Source organism: Corylus avellana, chromosome 9 (genome assembly GCF_965113065.1).
Source record: "Corylus avellana chromosome 9, dhCorAvel1.hap1.2, whole genome shotgun sequence".
Taxonomy (NCBI): Eukaryota; Viridiplantae; Streptophyta; class Magnoliopsida; order Fagales; family Betulaceae; genus Corylus; species Corylus avellana.
In genome coordinates, this window is record NC_142498.1 from 22,577,768 (window position 1) to 22,596,474 (window position 18,707).

General features: G+C 33.9%; 1 protein-coding gene across 1 annotated transcript; it reads right to left on the bottom strand.

Moving 5' to 3' along the window:
- Window positions 1–15,641: 15,641 nt before the first annotated feature.
- Window positions 15,642–18,707, bottom strand: LOC132191103 (disease resistance protein RPP13-like). The gene has a single exon (XM_059606115.2). It carries the CDS (start codon window positions 18,576–18,578, stop codon window positions 15,897–15,899), a length of 2,682 nt encoding a protein of 893 aa, XP_059462098.2. The 5' UTR covers window positions 18,579–18,707; the 3' UTR covers window positions 15,642–15,896.

The window sequence follows — 18,707 nt, forward strand, 5'->3', positions numbered from 1 at the left end:
TCTTTTGTTTGGGTTAAACAATATGAGTTCCTTGCCATTTCTAGTCTTATGTATATTTTGCATATTTTGAGCATGTTTGGGATATTTATTGTTGAAATACCTGAGTCGTTGATGTGTGTTCATTTGACTTTTGAGGGAGAGAAACATGTTTTTGCTTTTTTAGCTTCTTGTTGATTATTGAGTCATATGTTGAGGGGGAGTTTTTACTGATGTTTCTTCATGATCTTGCATTACTTCATGTATGTTCTGTTATCTGTGATCATGAGTTCTATTTCTGTATTCCTGTTCCACATATGTCTTGATGTATTTTGTGAAGTGTTTCAGGAAACATGAAGATTTTTTGTCATTCTGTGATAAAAATTGAGAGTAAATATGGGAAGAATATGGGGAGATGATGGGATTGGCTCGGCATTTTGGTTTTGTCACCGAATTGCCAAAGGGAGAGTTTGTTAATTCTTGTGTTGGCTTAATTCAGTTAAAAAATTCAGAGGTTACTGTTTACGGGCTCAAACACTAATATAGAATGCTCAGAATCAAATCTCCACCGACATAATGTAGATTCATGTGTCATGAACACCCCTGCAAAATTTCAGCTCAATTGGACCACAAATGCCCATCAATCGGAGTTGTTGATCAAGGCTAGACAGCATTTCCAAATGCTGTTTCACTCATTGCATGCCCGGTCCGGACAGGCCTTCCTTGGGTCCGGACCGCATTTCTAGAAACTACATTTTTGCTCTGCAAGGCCATGTCCAGAGCCCATTAACCTGTCCGGACACCCCGTACCTATTATGCCAAAAAACATGTTTTTAGTGGGCCCAGGTCTAGGGTTTGATGTACTGATATATATACATCGTTATAGAAGAGAGAAGCATGAATTTTCACCCCCAGAGAGTTCGTCGGAGGCTGTGCTAAAAGAGATCATATGTGGTGAGCGTTAAATTGAATCTTTTAGAGTTTTAGTTATTCATTTGATAAATCTATAGTTGAGAAGTCTATAGGAAATGTCCGGTAAAGGAGAATCACGTTGAAGAAGATTGTGAGCAATGAAAAGAGTTGTAGGCTTGTCGATCTTACAGAGCCAATGTCTTGCAAAGGGTTGTAAGTGTTCCTAGTGTCTGTAATATCTGGATAATCTTTTGATAGTGATTTCCTGGGTTTGGCTGCTTCGGAGAGGTTTTACTTCTAGATCGGTTCCTAAAAGGTTTCTTCTTCGTAACCAAAATATATGTGTCTGCCTTTTTATTGCTTTATATATTTTGGGTGATTGAATTATTTATTGCTTCACAGTATTAATTCCGCATAAATTGTGATAAACAAGTTTTTGGAGTCGGCACAACATTTTTCACTCTTCTTCGTCAAATTTCGGCCATAATAAACGATGCCAACTAAAATTGCTAGTATTTAAGTTTCAGCATGGTAGTTGATCGATATCAGTAAGAGTCACTAGTGTTTAAGTTTCGACCATAATAGTCGATGCCAGTCAAATTGCCGAAATTCAAATTCCGGCCATAACAATCGATGTTCTAATTTAGGACATAATAGTCATTCAATATTTAAGATCAACGATAGTTAACTGACCATTTATCTTGCGGGACATGATAAAGATATAAATTATTTTGTGATAAATAGTAATTTGTATTTTCTAAATTAAGAAATTTGTTTATTAATTTACTTGTATTTTAAAATATTCAAATCAATTTACTCGTAGTAAAAATGGATGTAGGCCCTAAAGATAAATACTATTATGAGATGCCATATTGATAAGAATCATAAGATGGTGGGAAGTTTGGTGATTTGAATGGTTATTTTAATGTTTCAAAAAAAAAAAAGAATGGTTATTTTAATAAAAATGTGCCGCATTAGCATTAGATGTCAACTGTAAGTGTGATTTTTTTTTTTTCTAATTAACTGTTAAGTGTGATTATTAACCGATATTTGTTCCTGCGTGGTATTTGATCAACGAGTGAAGTGTAGACGGTAATGCTTTACGTCTGGGTGTTTGAATGTAGGATTAAAAGAATTTTTTTTTTTTTGTTTATCCAATTGCTCACTGATGAGAAGAGGAAAAAGCAGATAAAGCAAAGGCCTCTTTCCCTCGGCTCTTTTCGAAGTGAGCCAATTGCATATATAGAAATATGGAGACTTTTTAATGTATATATATATATATATATATATATATATATATATATATATATATATATTTTAATCAATTTAGATTTTAGAATAAATTCAACCGAGATCCGATGTAAAGAATGTGACGTGTACAATACTTTTCAAATACTGGCACGATTCTTTTCTTTTCTTTTTTCCCTTAAATGGATGTATAAGTCTTCTTCTTGTCTCTCTGTCGATGAGGATGTTGGGCGTTATTATTGTTTATGGTGTTTTGTAGGAGGGAAATAGTAGACATCCCAATTTTTTTTTTTTTTTTTTTCAGTATATATATATATTTTTTTCAAATGATTTGGTCCATTTAATAAATAAATAGATTTATATATATATTTTTTAAATGAACGTGGGGCCTAGCTCATTTTGAAAAGAAAATTTACAAAAAAAGTATTGGGATGCTTAACAGCATTCTTTGTAGAATACTGCAATGTCAATAAATTGTTATGACCGTTATTCAATCTGTGAAATGATGGTTTTTGAAAGACTCGGAGGCAAAGCATTTAAATTAATCTTTCATATGTTTAGAATTGATGTGTGAATTATAATTCGAGCTTGTAAAAAATTCCATTGAAACCAATAATATGATTTAGCCATCAAAACATATGTTTGGCTTCGGCTATATTCCCTTCATTGCTCTCTACACTTTTTTGAAGCCCATTGCGCCAAAAGTAGAAGGCCAAAAAATTTAACTATGAGGGGGCTTCCTTTGGCATTTTGAGAAGTAGTGTAGACGAGGGTGTCTTTTCTTTTATTTTTTCTAGGTAGAAGGTGGTGTCATTGGCAGGAGGACCTCAATTCTTATTTCTTACAAGTTTAATGTGGAATTCCAAGGGTTTATATACAAGTAACAATGGATATGGATGGGGACTTCCAAAGAGGAGGGAGCAGAAAAATTGAAAATTGTAGCCCCTTTATGAAAGAGGATAAGGGCCAGGAATTGTCTAAAAATTTAATTTACAAATAATAATTAAAATTTTAAAAAATCATATATTAGTAAATTATCTTAAGAATTAGAGGATAATTTTGAAACCACCTCCTTTCTGCCCACCAATGAGTAGAGAGAGAGATCAAGGGAGTAAGGGTCTAAGGGGGGGTATGAGGGAGAGACGAGGGCGTCGCTGGAGAGAGAGGGAGAGAAAGGGAGAGAGAGAGAGAGAGAGGGAGGGAGAGAGAAAAAGGAGGATTTTTGTGATTTTGGGAGAAATAGTGTATAATCAAGTGTTTTGCATCTTATTTTAGTTGGTGTAATAATTCTTGTTGTTAAATGTTCATTGGTGGGCAAAAATGAGGTAGTGTAAACCACCCCCTTATAGAAGTTATCCTCACAAAAATTATATGCGACAATATTTTACACTGGAGTTAATAGGCTTTACCAATCCGGACAGCCCAGGTGCAAGTCGTGCTCGTCCAAAATAGGTGAAGCAGCAGCACCTTTACGGACTCTTCATCCCATTATATATTTAGTCAAATGCTAAAGGTTCAACCTTTTTGCTCAACTTTGGGTCAACTTTTGCCTTTTTTTTTTTTTTTTTTTTTTTAAACAAAATAAAAAATAGAAAAAATGTCTGAAGCAACCCCATCTATTTTTTGCCTTTCTTTTATTTGGTATTTTTTTTAATGAAAAATGGTATTTTTCTTTATAATAATTACATTTTCTTAAAAATAATGACATTATTATGAAAAAAAAAAAACCTTTTTCATTTTAAAAAAAAAATACAAAATAAAATAAAGGCAAAAAATAGATAGGGTTGCTTCAGACATTTTTTTCATTTTTTATTTTGTTTTTTTTTAAAAAAATAATAATAATAAGACAAAAATTGGCCTAAAATTAGACAAAAAAATTGGGTCCCTATCATCCCTCATATATTTAAGAGAGAAGATATAACTCCAACTTTTTTGTCAAACATGTCTAACTTTTGTCTTTTGTCTTTTATTTTTTTTATTTTTTATTTTTTTATTTAAAAAAAAAATGGAAAAAATTTCTGAAGCAATCCTATCCATTTTTTGTCCTTCTTTTATTTGGTATTTTTTAAAAAATAAAAATGATATTTTTATGTTAGGTAAATAAATTGGGCTTTATATATTTAAACCAAGCAGCTGAAAAACCTTCATGTCTGTATACCTCCATTCGAGGCAACATTCACCTTTTTCAAATCACACGCTCGCTGTTGTCGGTTGCAAAAGGCTGCGGTGCTTCAATTGTAATTCTTCTATCCAAATCTTTTATCTCTAGTTATTTTCTATCTTCGAAAAGCTTTTTTCTTCTGATTCTCCAGAGTCATGTTACACCCTTTCTCTCTCTCTCTCCCCCTCTCTCTCTCTCTCTCCCACACACACACCCACAAACACAAAAACAGACATAAATTGAAAATTCTACCATTTCTCCGCATAGAATTACAATGGGTTGGTGTTTGTTCTCCGATATTTAAGGTAGAGCACACTACTGGTGGTCTGTCGAGTCGAATTCTTGAATACGAGTTCCGGAGAAACTTGTAGCATTGTTCTTTAAGCTAGAATGACTTTTTTAAATTTTTTATTTTTTATTTTTCTAAATAACCCAGTTGACTGGAACACAGTTTGAGCACTACCTAGTCTGAAGTTTGAAACTTAAAGTCTCTGTCTATATTTCATCTTTGGGTCATACGACAGAGAGATATTACTGTGGTATTGTTACTAGGGCTTCCAGTCAATTTGGTTTTTTCTCCCAGTGCTGTTTTGTTCTATTTTGTTGTGCCCAAATTGTGGGGGAAATCTTGTGGGTATGTGTGACGAAACATGTGAAGTTGCTGAATGGTATTGGGTTTGAGTGTCCTTGGGAATAATATCACCCAATCAGCCGGCCCATCAGAAGAATCATGGCCTTAAGGGTCCCGGCCCAAGAAGATGTTACAGCAGAGAGCCACTACCAGGATAGGATCATAGGGGAGGCCGGATGGCCATACCAGGTCTCCTTACAATTCCGTGTTCAATATTGGACAACGGATAGGAAAAATTGGGTGAAATCTCTAGTTGTAGGGCATTCCATTTCCAGTCCGATACTTGATCAAATTTTAAAAATTTATTTTACAAATAATAATTAAAGAATCATATATTAATAAAATATCTTAGAAATTATATGTGATAATATTTTACGGTGGACTATATTGATGGAGATAATACTAGCTCAACACCTTGTACATTTGTAATGCAATCCAGTGCCTTCCACTCAAATACACGGTCATTTCCATCAAATTGGGCAGCAATAACAAATACTCCAATAAAACCTTAGAAAGGATTCTCTCAATTTCAAACAAAATAGATAGATAGCATTTATTATATATGGATATGGGTTATATGTTTTGATAAAACAACAAACATAAAATCATTTCATGACAACTAAAAATAAATACAACAAAAATAAATAAATAAATAAATACAACAAACTGAGCAGCAAAAATAAATAAATAAATAAATAAATCATATAGATAAAAAAAAAAAATTAAATTTTTTTTTTAAAAAAAGATAATCGGATGTATGATGTCTTTTAAAACTTATTAGCTAAAAAATTAGATAAAATAGGTTTTGATTAGCTATTTTGCATAAAAATATGCATAAACCAATGTGATTGCTCTTAATTAGCATTTAATAATATTATACATTTATTTGTTTACTGTTGTTACATAGGAGATCATCTAATTATAACATATAATGGGGCTTAAAAATCTTCTTGAGAGCCTAATGAAAAGCACGAAAATAAAAATAAAATCAACTTTCTTTCTTCTCGTTTTCTCAACTAGCATGAATGTTGCAAATTTTTCATTTTCCACAAATTGATGTAGAACAATACTTAATTTTCATTGAGTTAGAGACATATAAAGATTGCTAGCAGGAGATCTGAATCCGTTGAATTTTCATAACGGACATATTCTACATTTGTTCTAAGAGACATCAGATTGAATATTTTGTTAGAATATTAATTAAATGATTAAATTTATTATTTTTTAATAGTTTAAAAATAAAGAATAATTTAACATATATGAAATCAGATATTTGAGTTTGAATCTTATTTATCTAATTCATCTCCTATTTTAATTAAATATGCAACTCCTACAAGTGAGCTTGACATAAATAAATAAATAAAAAAAGATCTTAACTACGCATTAGTGAATTGTTTTAGTGAGCATAACATATACTTCATCCAAAACGACGTTTTAGTGAATTGTTTTAAGGCATCATCCGCATCCACATATGCAGATGGTAGATTTTGCTAATCCAATTGCATATGCATTTGCGAATAGCGAATAGTTGCGGATAGCGAATGCAAGCGGTTAATATTTGCCTGCATGTATACCTCTACCCATAATAACTAAATATGACTATCGTAAACTATTTTTTGTGTTCAACAGAGTAGTTACTTTAACATTTTTCTTTATAAATAATAAATAGGTTATTTGAGTGTGAATAGTAAATATGCTATTTTGCATATTCATTAATCACACTACAAAAGTTTTTTTATTATTTTCTTTATCTCATTTCTTTCTTTCACATTCTCTCCCACACAACAGAATATTTAAAGAAAAAAAAAATAGAGAATACATTCGAGAGTGTATAAGAAAATAAGGATCTAAAATAAAAAAATTATACTTTTTGGATAGCTAATTTGGTTACCCCACTGGCGCTGGAGATCCTCTTAAGGAGCCAAGTTATGGGACGGTTTGCTATTTTATAAGGTTTGACACCCGAGGCCCAATTTTATATGGTTTGACACCCGAGGCCCAATTGAACACTTCTTTAGAAATTGGCTTTTGCGAAAGTTTCTATCTAGTCCAGTTAAGAATGTCGGCACAGAGTCGAAGCGGTTGTTTCGGTGGCTAGTTGATAAAAGAGAATTTCGAAGCTTTTGGTTGACTAGGCCCGTGGTGTAAGAACAACCAAGTTCGTTCCTTTTGGTTGGCGTACGGTCTAGAATCATGCATCCAGAATTTTTAAATATTTTATCATATAATTTTTTTTTTTTCAAATTTTAATTATTATTTTTAAATTTAATAAATTATAATTTAATCACATCCATACTTATTATTTTTAAAACATCATAGCATATAATAAGTACTCAAATAATAAATATTGAGTTGGTAAATGTGATAGATGTTTATATTGAACAAAGAAAACTCGTTTTGTTGCAGATCATGGGCTTATAGTTTGGTAGATTGCTCCCAAGGAAATTGAAAGTTTTACTTTTACCCATCGTGTTGGAAATAAAATTAAATTAAAAGAACTTGAATATTCAATATTAGACTCGACTCGATTATAGAAGTATAAGTAGAAACTATTACAAGTAACAGCCACCAAATTGTTACATAACAACAAAAAGACTCCAACTGTCCAGCAAACAAAGACCATGCAAGGGACTACTCCTAATGGGGACCAAAAAGATAGACTTCGGTTGTTTGATGATGAACTTTGTGATTTGAAAGAAACACTCGAAGAGAATATGCAATGAAAGCTCTCAAAGACATGAATTTCTCTTGGCACGAGAACGAGAGGATTGGGCACTGTTAGTGTTTAGGCTCATGAACAATGAACATGGATGAAAACTCCGGAACAATAATAAAATAGCCTCTCTTCCATATCCAAAATCATGGGTAATGATGCTTATATAAACTAGGGAAATATATACAAGGCTATTTGAGCAAAGTTAGTTGTCAAACAAACTTTTCCTTGTCCAGAAAAATTTGAGTTTGATTGATCCAAATCTTCAACGCTAGATTTTTCATCGTAATGAGAGACATTAGTGATCCTCCTACAAAATGCGATAAACAATGGACTTAATGGTAATCACTAATCATGGGATTGAGCCCCAATTGTAGTCGGTAGAATGCTTCCATCACATAAGAGTAACCCTTTTGCTTCACAGAATCACAATTTTCAACATTCTCTCAACTGCAACTTCCTTCTCTCTTGGCACCCATTCTACAAGTTCCTATCTGATGTGCAAAACAATAAATGATTCTGAGCACTACCAGCAGTTTATTTGTTATTTTTCTTAAGTTTATGGAGCAAAATTATTTTTTGCTTCCATATCATAATATACTTTACAATTGTTTTTCTTATCTTTCCCTATATATACCATTAAAATATTATTTATTTACAAAATACAAGTTTCATACTTACCGTTCAATTTTTTACAAAATCCAAACACAATCCCCAATAAAAAAACAAAAGATGAAAAAGAAAAAATGAAAGAAAAATGTTTATATTAAAATAATGTATAGTGAACAACTTTTGGTTCTCTACACATTTGGTAGCACTATAACATTCCCAATGTTTAAGGAAGCAATAAAAAAGCTGCTGCAAGTGACTTTTTTGTGATTTTTTTTTAATTTATTTTTCTATATATAAGGAATGAAATGAGTTATATAAGTACCCTAATTCAGTAATTCTCCTTATTCTTGTAGTCATAGGATATATGTTGTTATTGCTGTAATAATCAAGTTTGAAAGATGGCGCGACACCTTTTTAGTCCAAGGTCGACTTGGCATCTTTCCCATTGGGGGCGGGGGAGGTAGGGGATCAGGTGGGCTCCACCTGGCCAAATATTCAGACACCCGAGATTTCGGGTCTGCTTGTCAAACAACACCCCACAACACCCCCTTCCCAATTCCCCAAAAAAATAACACTTTTATATCACATTATTTATTTTTTATATCATATCATTTACTTTTTATTACTATTTAAATAAAAAAAATCACTATAAAACAAAAAATTTTTATTTTTTTTTATACCAATCATTATTTTAATTTTTTATTTTTTTTCATTGTAAACAGTGCCATGAAAAAGCCATGTTGTTTGCCAAACACTACCTCCAATTTAGTCACAGTTTTTTCCGTAAAGGTCATTAGTCATCTTAGGAGGATAGATCAATAGCTTGAATCCAACCTTCATCTCCATTTTCCGAAACATCTTTGCCAATTCTAAGGTGCTCCATAATATCTCATCTCCATTTCAAAATTCTTCAATTTTTTTTATTTAGTGTATTTTGAAGAGTAGTGTTGTCCAAAAGTTTTAATGATGGTAGTGCATTAAATGCAACACCCTTAAAAATGCACTAAATAAAGGAAATGGAGAGATTTTAAAATGGAAATGATCCTTTTCCTAAATTCGAGGGGAGCACTAGCAGCAAATACTTTATATCTCATTAATTTCCTTATATTTTTTTTAAAAAAAAAAATTCAAAAAAATCACATAAACTCACCCACATCATTTTTCCTAAATTTAATCAACACTCTTAGATAGCTACAGGGTTTTCCAATGTGTAGAAAACCAAAAATGGTTCTTTATATATTATTTTAATATAAATATTTTTTTGTCTTTTTTTATCTTTCATCTTTTTTGTCTTTCTATATAAATTGTGTTAGAATTTTGTAAAAAATGCGGTAATGGCTAGGTTCTTCTTTTTTCTTTGATTATTCTTTTTAGTGGTGGAGGTGATAGTGGTTAAGTTTTTTTTTTTTTTTTTTTGTCTTGTCTTGTCTTGTTTATTTTTGTTTTTTGCGGAGGTGGTAGTGGTTAGGAATTTTTTTTTTCCTTGATTATTTTTGTTTTTAGTGGTGGAGGTGGTAGTGGTCAAGGAACAGTGGAATAATTAAGTAGACACACAGTTACACAGATCAGACGTACGGCACGGCTGTTCCAGTTGAGGCATTCATGTTTTTATTAAATGATGAGTGGACTGGGGTCCCAAAAACTAATTAATTACGTCAATAATTTTTGCTGTACAACGATTGCGGCCAGCCAATTTTGAAGACTTTCTAATCAATTTTGAGATTAAAATATAAAGTTGATGTCTTTATCCATTGGTTTGAAGCGATAAATCCGTGGGAATCTAACTACTTAATTTCTTTCCGAAAGGGTGAATTAGGCGGAAAAAAAAAAAAATACCCTCAAACGACAAGGGTTCAAAATTATACTAATAAACTTAGCAAGTCTTCCTTAATATTTTTAATATTTTTTGGCATCCTAAAGAGTTGTTAGGCGTGCAGCAGAAAAAGAAAGACTTGTTGTGTCTAATTGTCCTGATGTCACAATCAATGGGGGTGGTTAAGTGCCCGCTTTAACATAATCTCTATGCAGTTAGATAAGTATTAAGGCGATGGTTTACTCTTGAAAAATGTGGGTACCAAATTTTTTATTAAATGAAGAGTGGACTGGGTCCAAAAAATAATTGATTACGTCGATAACTTCTGTTGTCCAACGATGACGACCGTCCAATTTTGAAGACTTTCTAATCAATTTTGAGATTAAAATATAAAGTTGATGTCTCTATCCCTTGGTTTGAAGCGATAAATCCGTGGGGAATCTAGCTACTTTCTTTTCGAAAGGGTGAATTAGGCGGAATAAAAAAAAACCCTCAAACGACAAAGGTTCAAAATTATACTAATAAACTTAGCAAGTTTTCCTTAATATTTTTAATATTTTTTGGCATCCTAAAGAGTTGTTGGGCGTGCAGTGGAAAAAGAAAGACTTGTTGTGTCTAATTGTCTTAATGCCACAATCAATGGGGGTGGTTAAGTGGTCGGCTTTAACATAATCTCTATGCAGTTAGATAAGTATTAAGGCGATGGTTGACTCTTGATAAATGTGGGTACCAAATTTTTTATTAAATGAAGAGTGGACTGGGTTCAAAAAATAATTGATTATGTCGATAGCTTCTGTTGTCCAAAGATGACAGCCGGCCAATTTTGAAGACTTTCTAATCAATTTTGAGATTAAAATATAAAGTTGATATCTTTATCCCTTGGTTTGAAGCGATAAATCCGTGGGGAATCTAGCTACTTTCTTTTAGAAAGGATGGATTAGGCGAAAGTGCCCTTCAAGCAAATGTTTTTTTTTTTTTTAACAAAAAAAAAAAAAAAACCCCTCAAACAAAGGTTCAAAGACACGCTCAAAATTATAGTAATAAACTTAGCAACTCTTCCTTAATATTTTTAATATTTTTTGGTCACCTAAAGAGTTGTTGGGCGTCCATAGGAAAAAGAAAAACTTGTTAGGTCTAATTGCCCCGTTGTCACAATCGATGGGGGTGATTAAGTGGCTTTAAGATAATCTCTATGTAGTTAGATAAGTATTAAGGGACTCTTGCTCTTGTCATATCTGATTGGTTGGATATGACAAGAGTCAACCATTGCCTCAAACCAAAGAGTAATTATAGGTAACCTACTTGTATCCTACTAAGAATGATGTGGTTATTAAAATTATAATTTGATCAAAATTCAATAATGAGTAATCACAAGTCCAATGATGATTTTAATAGTTGTCGATTCCCATTGTTTTTTTTTTTTTAAGAGAAATCATTTTTTATTCAACCTGATGTTTCAATGTAATAAATGCTAGTTGTATGTGCAAGTTTAAAAATATATAATATTTTAGGGGAGAGGCTTAGGTGCGGTAGTGCAAAACTACCGCACTATGCAGTAGCCCAAAACGACCCAGTTTGGGGTTGTTTTGGCCAATAAAAAACTTTTTTTTTTTTTTTTAAGTAATAATATATATTAAAAAACTAAAAATATTAAAAAAAAAAATAGAAGAGAAAGAAAAAAAAAATGAAAGCAGTGGCTGGGGGCCAAAATGGGGTGGCCGTACCACCCCATTTGTGGCCAAGGGAGTGGCCGTACCACCCCATTTGTGGCCAAGGGAGTGGCTGGAGCCACCCCTTGGCCGGTCTGGGGTGGACGAACCACCCCCATGGCCAAGGGGGTGGTCCAGCCACCCCCAAAAGGCCAAAAAAAAAAAAAAAAAAACGTTTGGGTTTTGGTCCTTTGGGGGTGGCCGGACCACCCCCAAGGGCCTGGGGGTGGTTTCGGCCACCCCATACCGGCCTTGGGGGTGGCCGAAACCACCCCCAGGCCCTTGGGGGTGGTCCGACCACCCCCAAAGGACCAAAACCCAAACGTTTTTTTTTTTTGGCCTTTTGGGGGTGGCCGGACCACCCCCTTGGCCATGGGGGTGGTTCGTCCACCCTAGACCGGCCAAGGGGTGGCTCCAGCCACTCCCTTGGCCACAAATGGGGTGGTCCGGCCACCCCATTTTGGCCCCCAGTCACTGCTTTCATTTTTTTTTTTCTTTCTCTTCTATTTTTTTTTTTATAAATATTTTTAGTTTTTTAATATATATTATTACTTAAAAAAAAAAGTTTTTTATTGCCCAAAACGACCCCAAACTGGGTCGTTTTGGGCTACTGCATGGTGCGGTAGTTTTGCACTACCGCACCTAAGCCTCTCCCATATTTTAGTAGTTTTTTTTTATTAATGGGACAGATGTCCCATTTATGGCCTTAGGATCTTTCTAGAGAGTTCTTAGTCATTAACTGGACATTTTCTAGTCAAAAATAGTTTTGTATACATTTTTCTTGAGTTGCTTTGCTCTTTCATTTCCTTTTATTCAGTATGGTTGGGCGAGTAATGTTACAAGTCTCCCTTGTGTCCCTCCAATGATAATACAGCTATTAAAATCATCATTTGACTTGTGATTGATCATTATTAAATTTTAATTAAATTGTAATTTTAAAAGCTACCTCATTTTTGAAAGGATACAAGAGAAACTTATAGAATTACTCATGGTTGGGCTAAGCAAAATTTTTGTGCTTAAATATGCTATAAGTGAATCTTTCAATACAGCCAGCCTTAGAGCATTCCCAGCGAACAAGTGGAATCAACTTTTTAGCCAAATTTTAGTTAGAGCACTATTAATATCCTTATAAAAATTATTTTTTTGTTTATTTTTGTAAGACAATTTGGTAAAAATCCTTAAAAAAAACTTTTATTTTTAGTATCACCAATTTGATGGAAAAAAATGGCGAGTAAAATAGTGAGTACTATTTACTCATAAATTGAATAAAAAATAGTTTATCTCTCGTATTTTTCTTTTCTGTTTCTTTCTCTTCTATTAATAGTTAGAAAAAGAATATATATTTAAAAAATAATATTTAAATAAAATAGTAAAATTACTGAGTAAACTCTGAAAAATGAGTAATTAAAATTGGAAAAAAAATATAGTTATTTTAGTGAATAAAATTTGGTGAGCCCGGCTTTCAACCCCTCAAAATGCCACCCAAGTCAAACTCTTTGTGCTACAGTATTTTTTGCCTCTTGTCACTTGTCAGACTTTATAGCTATCTCTGGCAAGTAAATGTTGCCACTTTGTATACTGATTTCCTCTGTCTGTTTGCTCTCATCTTTCCCTCCTTCGGGGAGCAGCTTCTTTTTTATTTTTTATTTTTAAGTTTAAGCAATAAAACTATTTTTTATTTTTCAATAAAAAATATATTTTACAATAAATTCTCTTCTCTTTTTTTATATCATTAATTTTTTTTTTTTTTTTTACAAAATACAAGTTCCCTTCATACTTTCACTTTTTTCACAAAATTTCAACACAATCCTCAATTAAAGACAAAAAGATGAAAAATGAAAGATAAATGTTTATATTAAAATAATGTGTAGGATACTACTTTTGGTTCCCTACACATTGGGAAACACTGTAGCAACCATTGAAAGATGGTTGAATATAAAAAATTTGATTTGAGTAGGTTTTTGTGGGTTTTTTGAAATTTTCTCAAAACATAGAGAAATAAGTGACATATAGGACATCTGTTGCTAGTCGTCTAAATGGACCGACAGCAAAGATATGCTCTCTTCCTTCGGCTTGATTTGAGATTTGAGAATGTATTTTGTTGAAAAAAAACCCCCGATCCCATGGGCTTCCTCTGGTGCCTCTTCGGCTTCGTCCCCAAAATTCCCAAATTAAGGATAAGATGAAAATGATATTCTGAAGAAGACCACCTAATAACCCTGCCAACACCCAAACAACGCCGTCCTAACTCATCGATGATCTGGACCCCAACAAGTGCTATAATATATTTCTTATATTGGATTTATATATTCTTTATTAGATGATTCCCCATATAATATAATTGTGATTGTAATAGAACTTTTATGATTTGATTGCCTTATTTGTATTGTGTTAACCTACCATATTTTCACTATAAAGGGAATCATTGGTATTCACATATACGACATGATCAAGATAATTTACCTTGTTCATCTTCTTAAAAGTGGGCTTATGTTTGTTTGAATGACTCTTAGGCATGGGTTTGTAATACCTAACTATTATGTTATGATGAGTCATAACATAATAGTCCTAGACGATGACATTTGGTGATTATGTTAGATATTTGAAAGAAATTATCTATATATTATGATGTTTTAGATTTGCTATAATCTTTATTAATTATTGTGGGTTTAAATAGTAACTATCTCTATATATGAAAGTGACATTTATTAGATTTTACATGGTCTGTTTCGTTGAGGACTGAGGAGAAAGTGGAACAAAATGTTTAAGGAAAGTTTGGAACTTTTAATTAATAGAGAGATCTCGGGCTCAAGTGTTGCCATCTTTTCGACTCTCTTTTCTGTGTCTTCTTGGCATCCAAATGTGTTATTAATTATCTTGTCTTGTCTCTTTTCAAGCTACTTTTTTCTTTTTTCTTTATTGGTTGTATTCACGTAAGTGCTTTAATTTGTGGTTAGAATGAGAAGATTAATGAAGAACTACAATACACTAGCACTGAGACTTGAAATTTCATTACAGATTTTCGTTCTTTTGGTGGATGAAGCGATTGAAATTGGTTAACTAATTTGTTTGTACAATTTATCTTTATCAAGTGCCTCTTTATTTTTCGCAGATTTTCACTTCTGTTGCATGAATTAAGATTCAGGAGACAATTTGCAAGATTTTTCATTTTTCTTAACATCTGGGCCATGAGTTGCTGCACCTCTTTCTTTTTGAGAATTTAAACTGGAAGAATTTTGGAATCTAAGCTAGCATTTCACAGCCGAGGCACGTCACTGTGAGCATGTAAATTGGAATTTAACGGTATAAGAGTCAACCAAAATGTATAAGCTATTGTGAATGTTCTTAAAGCATGTAAATTGGAATTAGTTTGTGTTAGGCCTTGAGTACATTAATATAATTATTTAAGCATCATTTTAGCTCAAAAACTTTGGTTAATATGCTTAAATTCACTTAAATTTATTAACTATTTATTTTCTTTATATTTTTTTTTTAAATATTGGACACAACACTCATGTGTGCGCTATTTGATTTAGCTAGGATAAATAATCAGCTGAATACAAATCCTTTCACTCAATTACACTGTCATTTTCATTCAATTGGGCTGCAATATTCTAAATAAAGAAAAATATTAAGTTTATAAACAAATTTTATTAAAAAAAAAAAAATAAATTATAACAAGATCTATACAATATAATTGTGTTTCTTAAAAATTAAATTTATTTCATTTTCAATTATATTATGTCACATCATATTATAAAATTTGTTTATAAACCTAACTTTCTTCGGTCACATGTTTGAAAACCGACCAACACCAAATACAAATTCATTGAATCAAGATGCTTATATACAGCTATTATAAACACTTGAACAGTCTGCCGGGTGGCATGCCTCGGATAACGAAGATCCAAGAACAAATTAATAGAAGCAACAAACATAAAATTATTACATGTCAACGAAAAATAGAGACAGCAAACAAAGACCATGCAAAGGACTACCTGGTAAAAAGGTAACAGCAATAGGAAGGAACGCCATCTCTGTTCCGTCAAGCACCCTGACACCGCATAGAACACTGGCAGAAGGACATAAACCAAGAGCAGTTGCATTAATTGCTAAACTTGTCATTTCGCTGCAGGTTTTTCATGGAGGTCGTCAGTCAAAGGAGGATAGATCAGTAGCTTGAATCCAGCCTTCACCTGCAATTCCTGAAGCAACTTTGCTGCTTCTGGGCTGCTCCATAATACTTCCACATTTCTCAAAGTGGTCAAACTCAATCGATTCGATGGGAGCATGGTCAACTCACTGCATTGTTTGATAACCAAATGCTTGAGACATGGCATTGCGCCTCTGCACTGTTTCCAATTTTTAATTCTCAAATCTTCTAATTTAAGGACTTCAAGTTGAGGAAACGGGGACCAAGGAACCGAGAGTTGAGGATGCCCATCTACACAGATGTGGAGTTTACTACAAAGCAAGCAACTTTGTAATTTTAGTATCTTCAGACTCTGAAGTTTTCCCAGCAATATCATGTCGCGACGAACTTTTAAGCGCACATGTCGTAAAGTTATCTTGCTGAGATTCGATGGGAATAAAAGTGACATCCGAAGACAATGATATTTTGAACAATTTATAATCTTCAATGTTTGAAGACGATGTAAATGGTAGATTAATTTTAAAACATTTAGTACTTCCCGTTTGCTCTTGTCGGGCGGAAACCACAATCCTAATTTCCTTACTTTACGGATCCTTGAGCTACGGGAAAGAAATATTTCTGGCACATGTGATACAGTGGAGAGGACTTGAAGAGACTCATGCCGATACCACTCTCCGGGGTTAGGTAAACTCACCGGCACCGGCCCAGACATATACAAATTCCTTAAATGTGGAAGCTTCCATATTCCTTCTGGCAAACAATTCAGAAAGGTACCTCTAAAATCAAGTGTTTCTAGTCTGTCAAGCTTGCAAATGGAAGCTGGAATAGCTTTCAGAGCATCAGATTCTATACCCAAGTACCTCAAACAGATCAATTCTTCTATCCTTGTGGGAATGGAGTAGAGATCTACACACCCGAAATTAAGCATTCGAAGAAACTTGAAGTTTTCGAGGACCCATTTCCAGTGGTTTGGGTCGAAGCCATATGTATGTTGACCAAGAAACAACAAAGAACGGGAAGGATGAGAGGGATTTGAAGAAATATATGGATCAATGCTACCCTGGATGGAAAGTCTACGGGATTTGTTAACGGATAAAAGGTTAAGGTTAACATTTGTACAAACCTCAAAAAACTTCTCTTCCGCACTCTTTGATATGCAGAAATCTCGCAAAATATCATGGACATGGCATGTCTTTACTCCTCCATCTGTCCTCCTCCTAGCCACTTGGATCAAACCTCGATCTATTAACTCGTCCAAGTACTCTTCAGCAACATCCTCTGGGTCCCTATTGTTAATGTGCTGAATTAATCTCTCAGCTATCCAAAGTTGAATTAGTTGCCTTACAGGGATTTCAAAGCCTTCTGGGTATACACCAAAATACAAAAAACAAGGTTTCAAGCGCAGAGGCAAGTGGATGTAGATCAAGGCTAGTATGTCTTTGCATATTGTATTAGCCTGGCACCAAATGACACTGCCAATCAATTTGGACCATGTTTGGTATTTCTTCTTTTCGAATGCTAAAAATCCCCCTAATACTACAATAGAAAGTGGTAAACCACAACAATTTTCCACGACTTTTCTTCCAAGAGCTTCCAACTCGGGAGGACATGTTTCACCTCGGAACACCTTCTTGTTAAAGAGTTCCCAACTTTCATCTTTGTTAAGAAATCGGAGAAAGTGAGGAGGAGTAAGGCTTGCATGTAAGGCTACTTTTTTTATGCGGCTAGTAATCAATATTCTGCTTCCGTTGAAGTTACGAAGAAAAATAGAACTTACCTCATCCCATTGTTCAGGTTTACAAATGTCTTCAATGACTATCAGGTACCTCCTCCCTTGCAAGCATCTAAATAGCTTCCTTTTTAATTCATCCTCACTCAAGCATTTGAACCGCTTCTTCCTTGTCAACTCATCTGATTTTGGCATCTCAGCTGACTTCAAAATTTCAAGCAACAGTTCTCTGGTTCGGAAATTTTGAGATATACAGACCCACGCACGGCAATTAAACAGACTTTTGATGACAACATTATTGTAGATTTTCCTAGCAAGAGTGGTCTTCCCAGAGCCACCCGTGCCAATGATTGAAACGACATCAAGCTGTGGATTCCCTTCAATGAGCTGCTTCACCAATAAAGTTGATTCATCCTGGAAGCCCACCACGTCATCTTCCTCGTCTTCTGATCTCCTGCGTTCGTATACTGCCTCCTTCGCTGCATCTGCACTAGCTTCAACCCTTGCAATGCCGTACTTTTCTCTACTGTCGTAGATCTTGTTGATTTCCTTTTTGAGGTCTTTTATCTTCTTTGAAACCTTGTGAAGCTGAATGTTGCACAAAAGCAACCTGGAAGCCGGGAGCCGGCTGACTACTGATTTTTTCGATTCGTCGAGGATGAGTACTGTATCGAGAATATCCTCAACCTCGTAAGCAACGTCCCTGATTTGGCTAACTAACTCCACAATTTGCTCGTTCCGTTTCTCCGCGGAGTTCTTCAGTAAGATACTTATCAGTCTGAGATCTCTAAGGACTTCTAGCACCTTGGGGGCGTTCCCATCATCCACCACTACTCCACCGAGGACTTCTAGCACGTTGGGGAAGAGCTCTAATACATCATGTAAGTAGTTTATGACGCAATTAACAGCAACGTCTGCCATTTTTGCTTAAATCTCTTTCAAACTCACAAACGCCAGTTTTTCACTCTTGTTTGGGGAGGTGATCAGGGAAAGAGGAAAGAGGGAATTGAAGGAAGGATGAAAGAAATCTGATCGATTAAGTTTGGAAAA

What these genes read in the sequence shown, in the direction of transcription:
- LOC132191103 (XM_059606115.2), bottom strand. Translation starts at nt 18,578, where the DNA reads ATGGCAGACGTTGCTGTTAATTGCGTCATAAACTACTTACATGATGTA.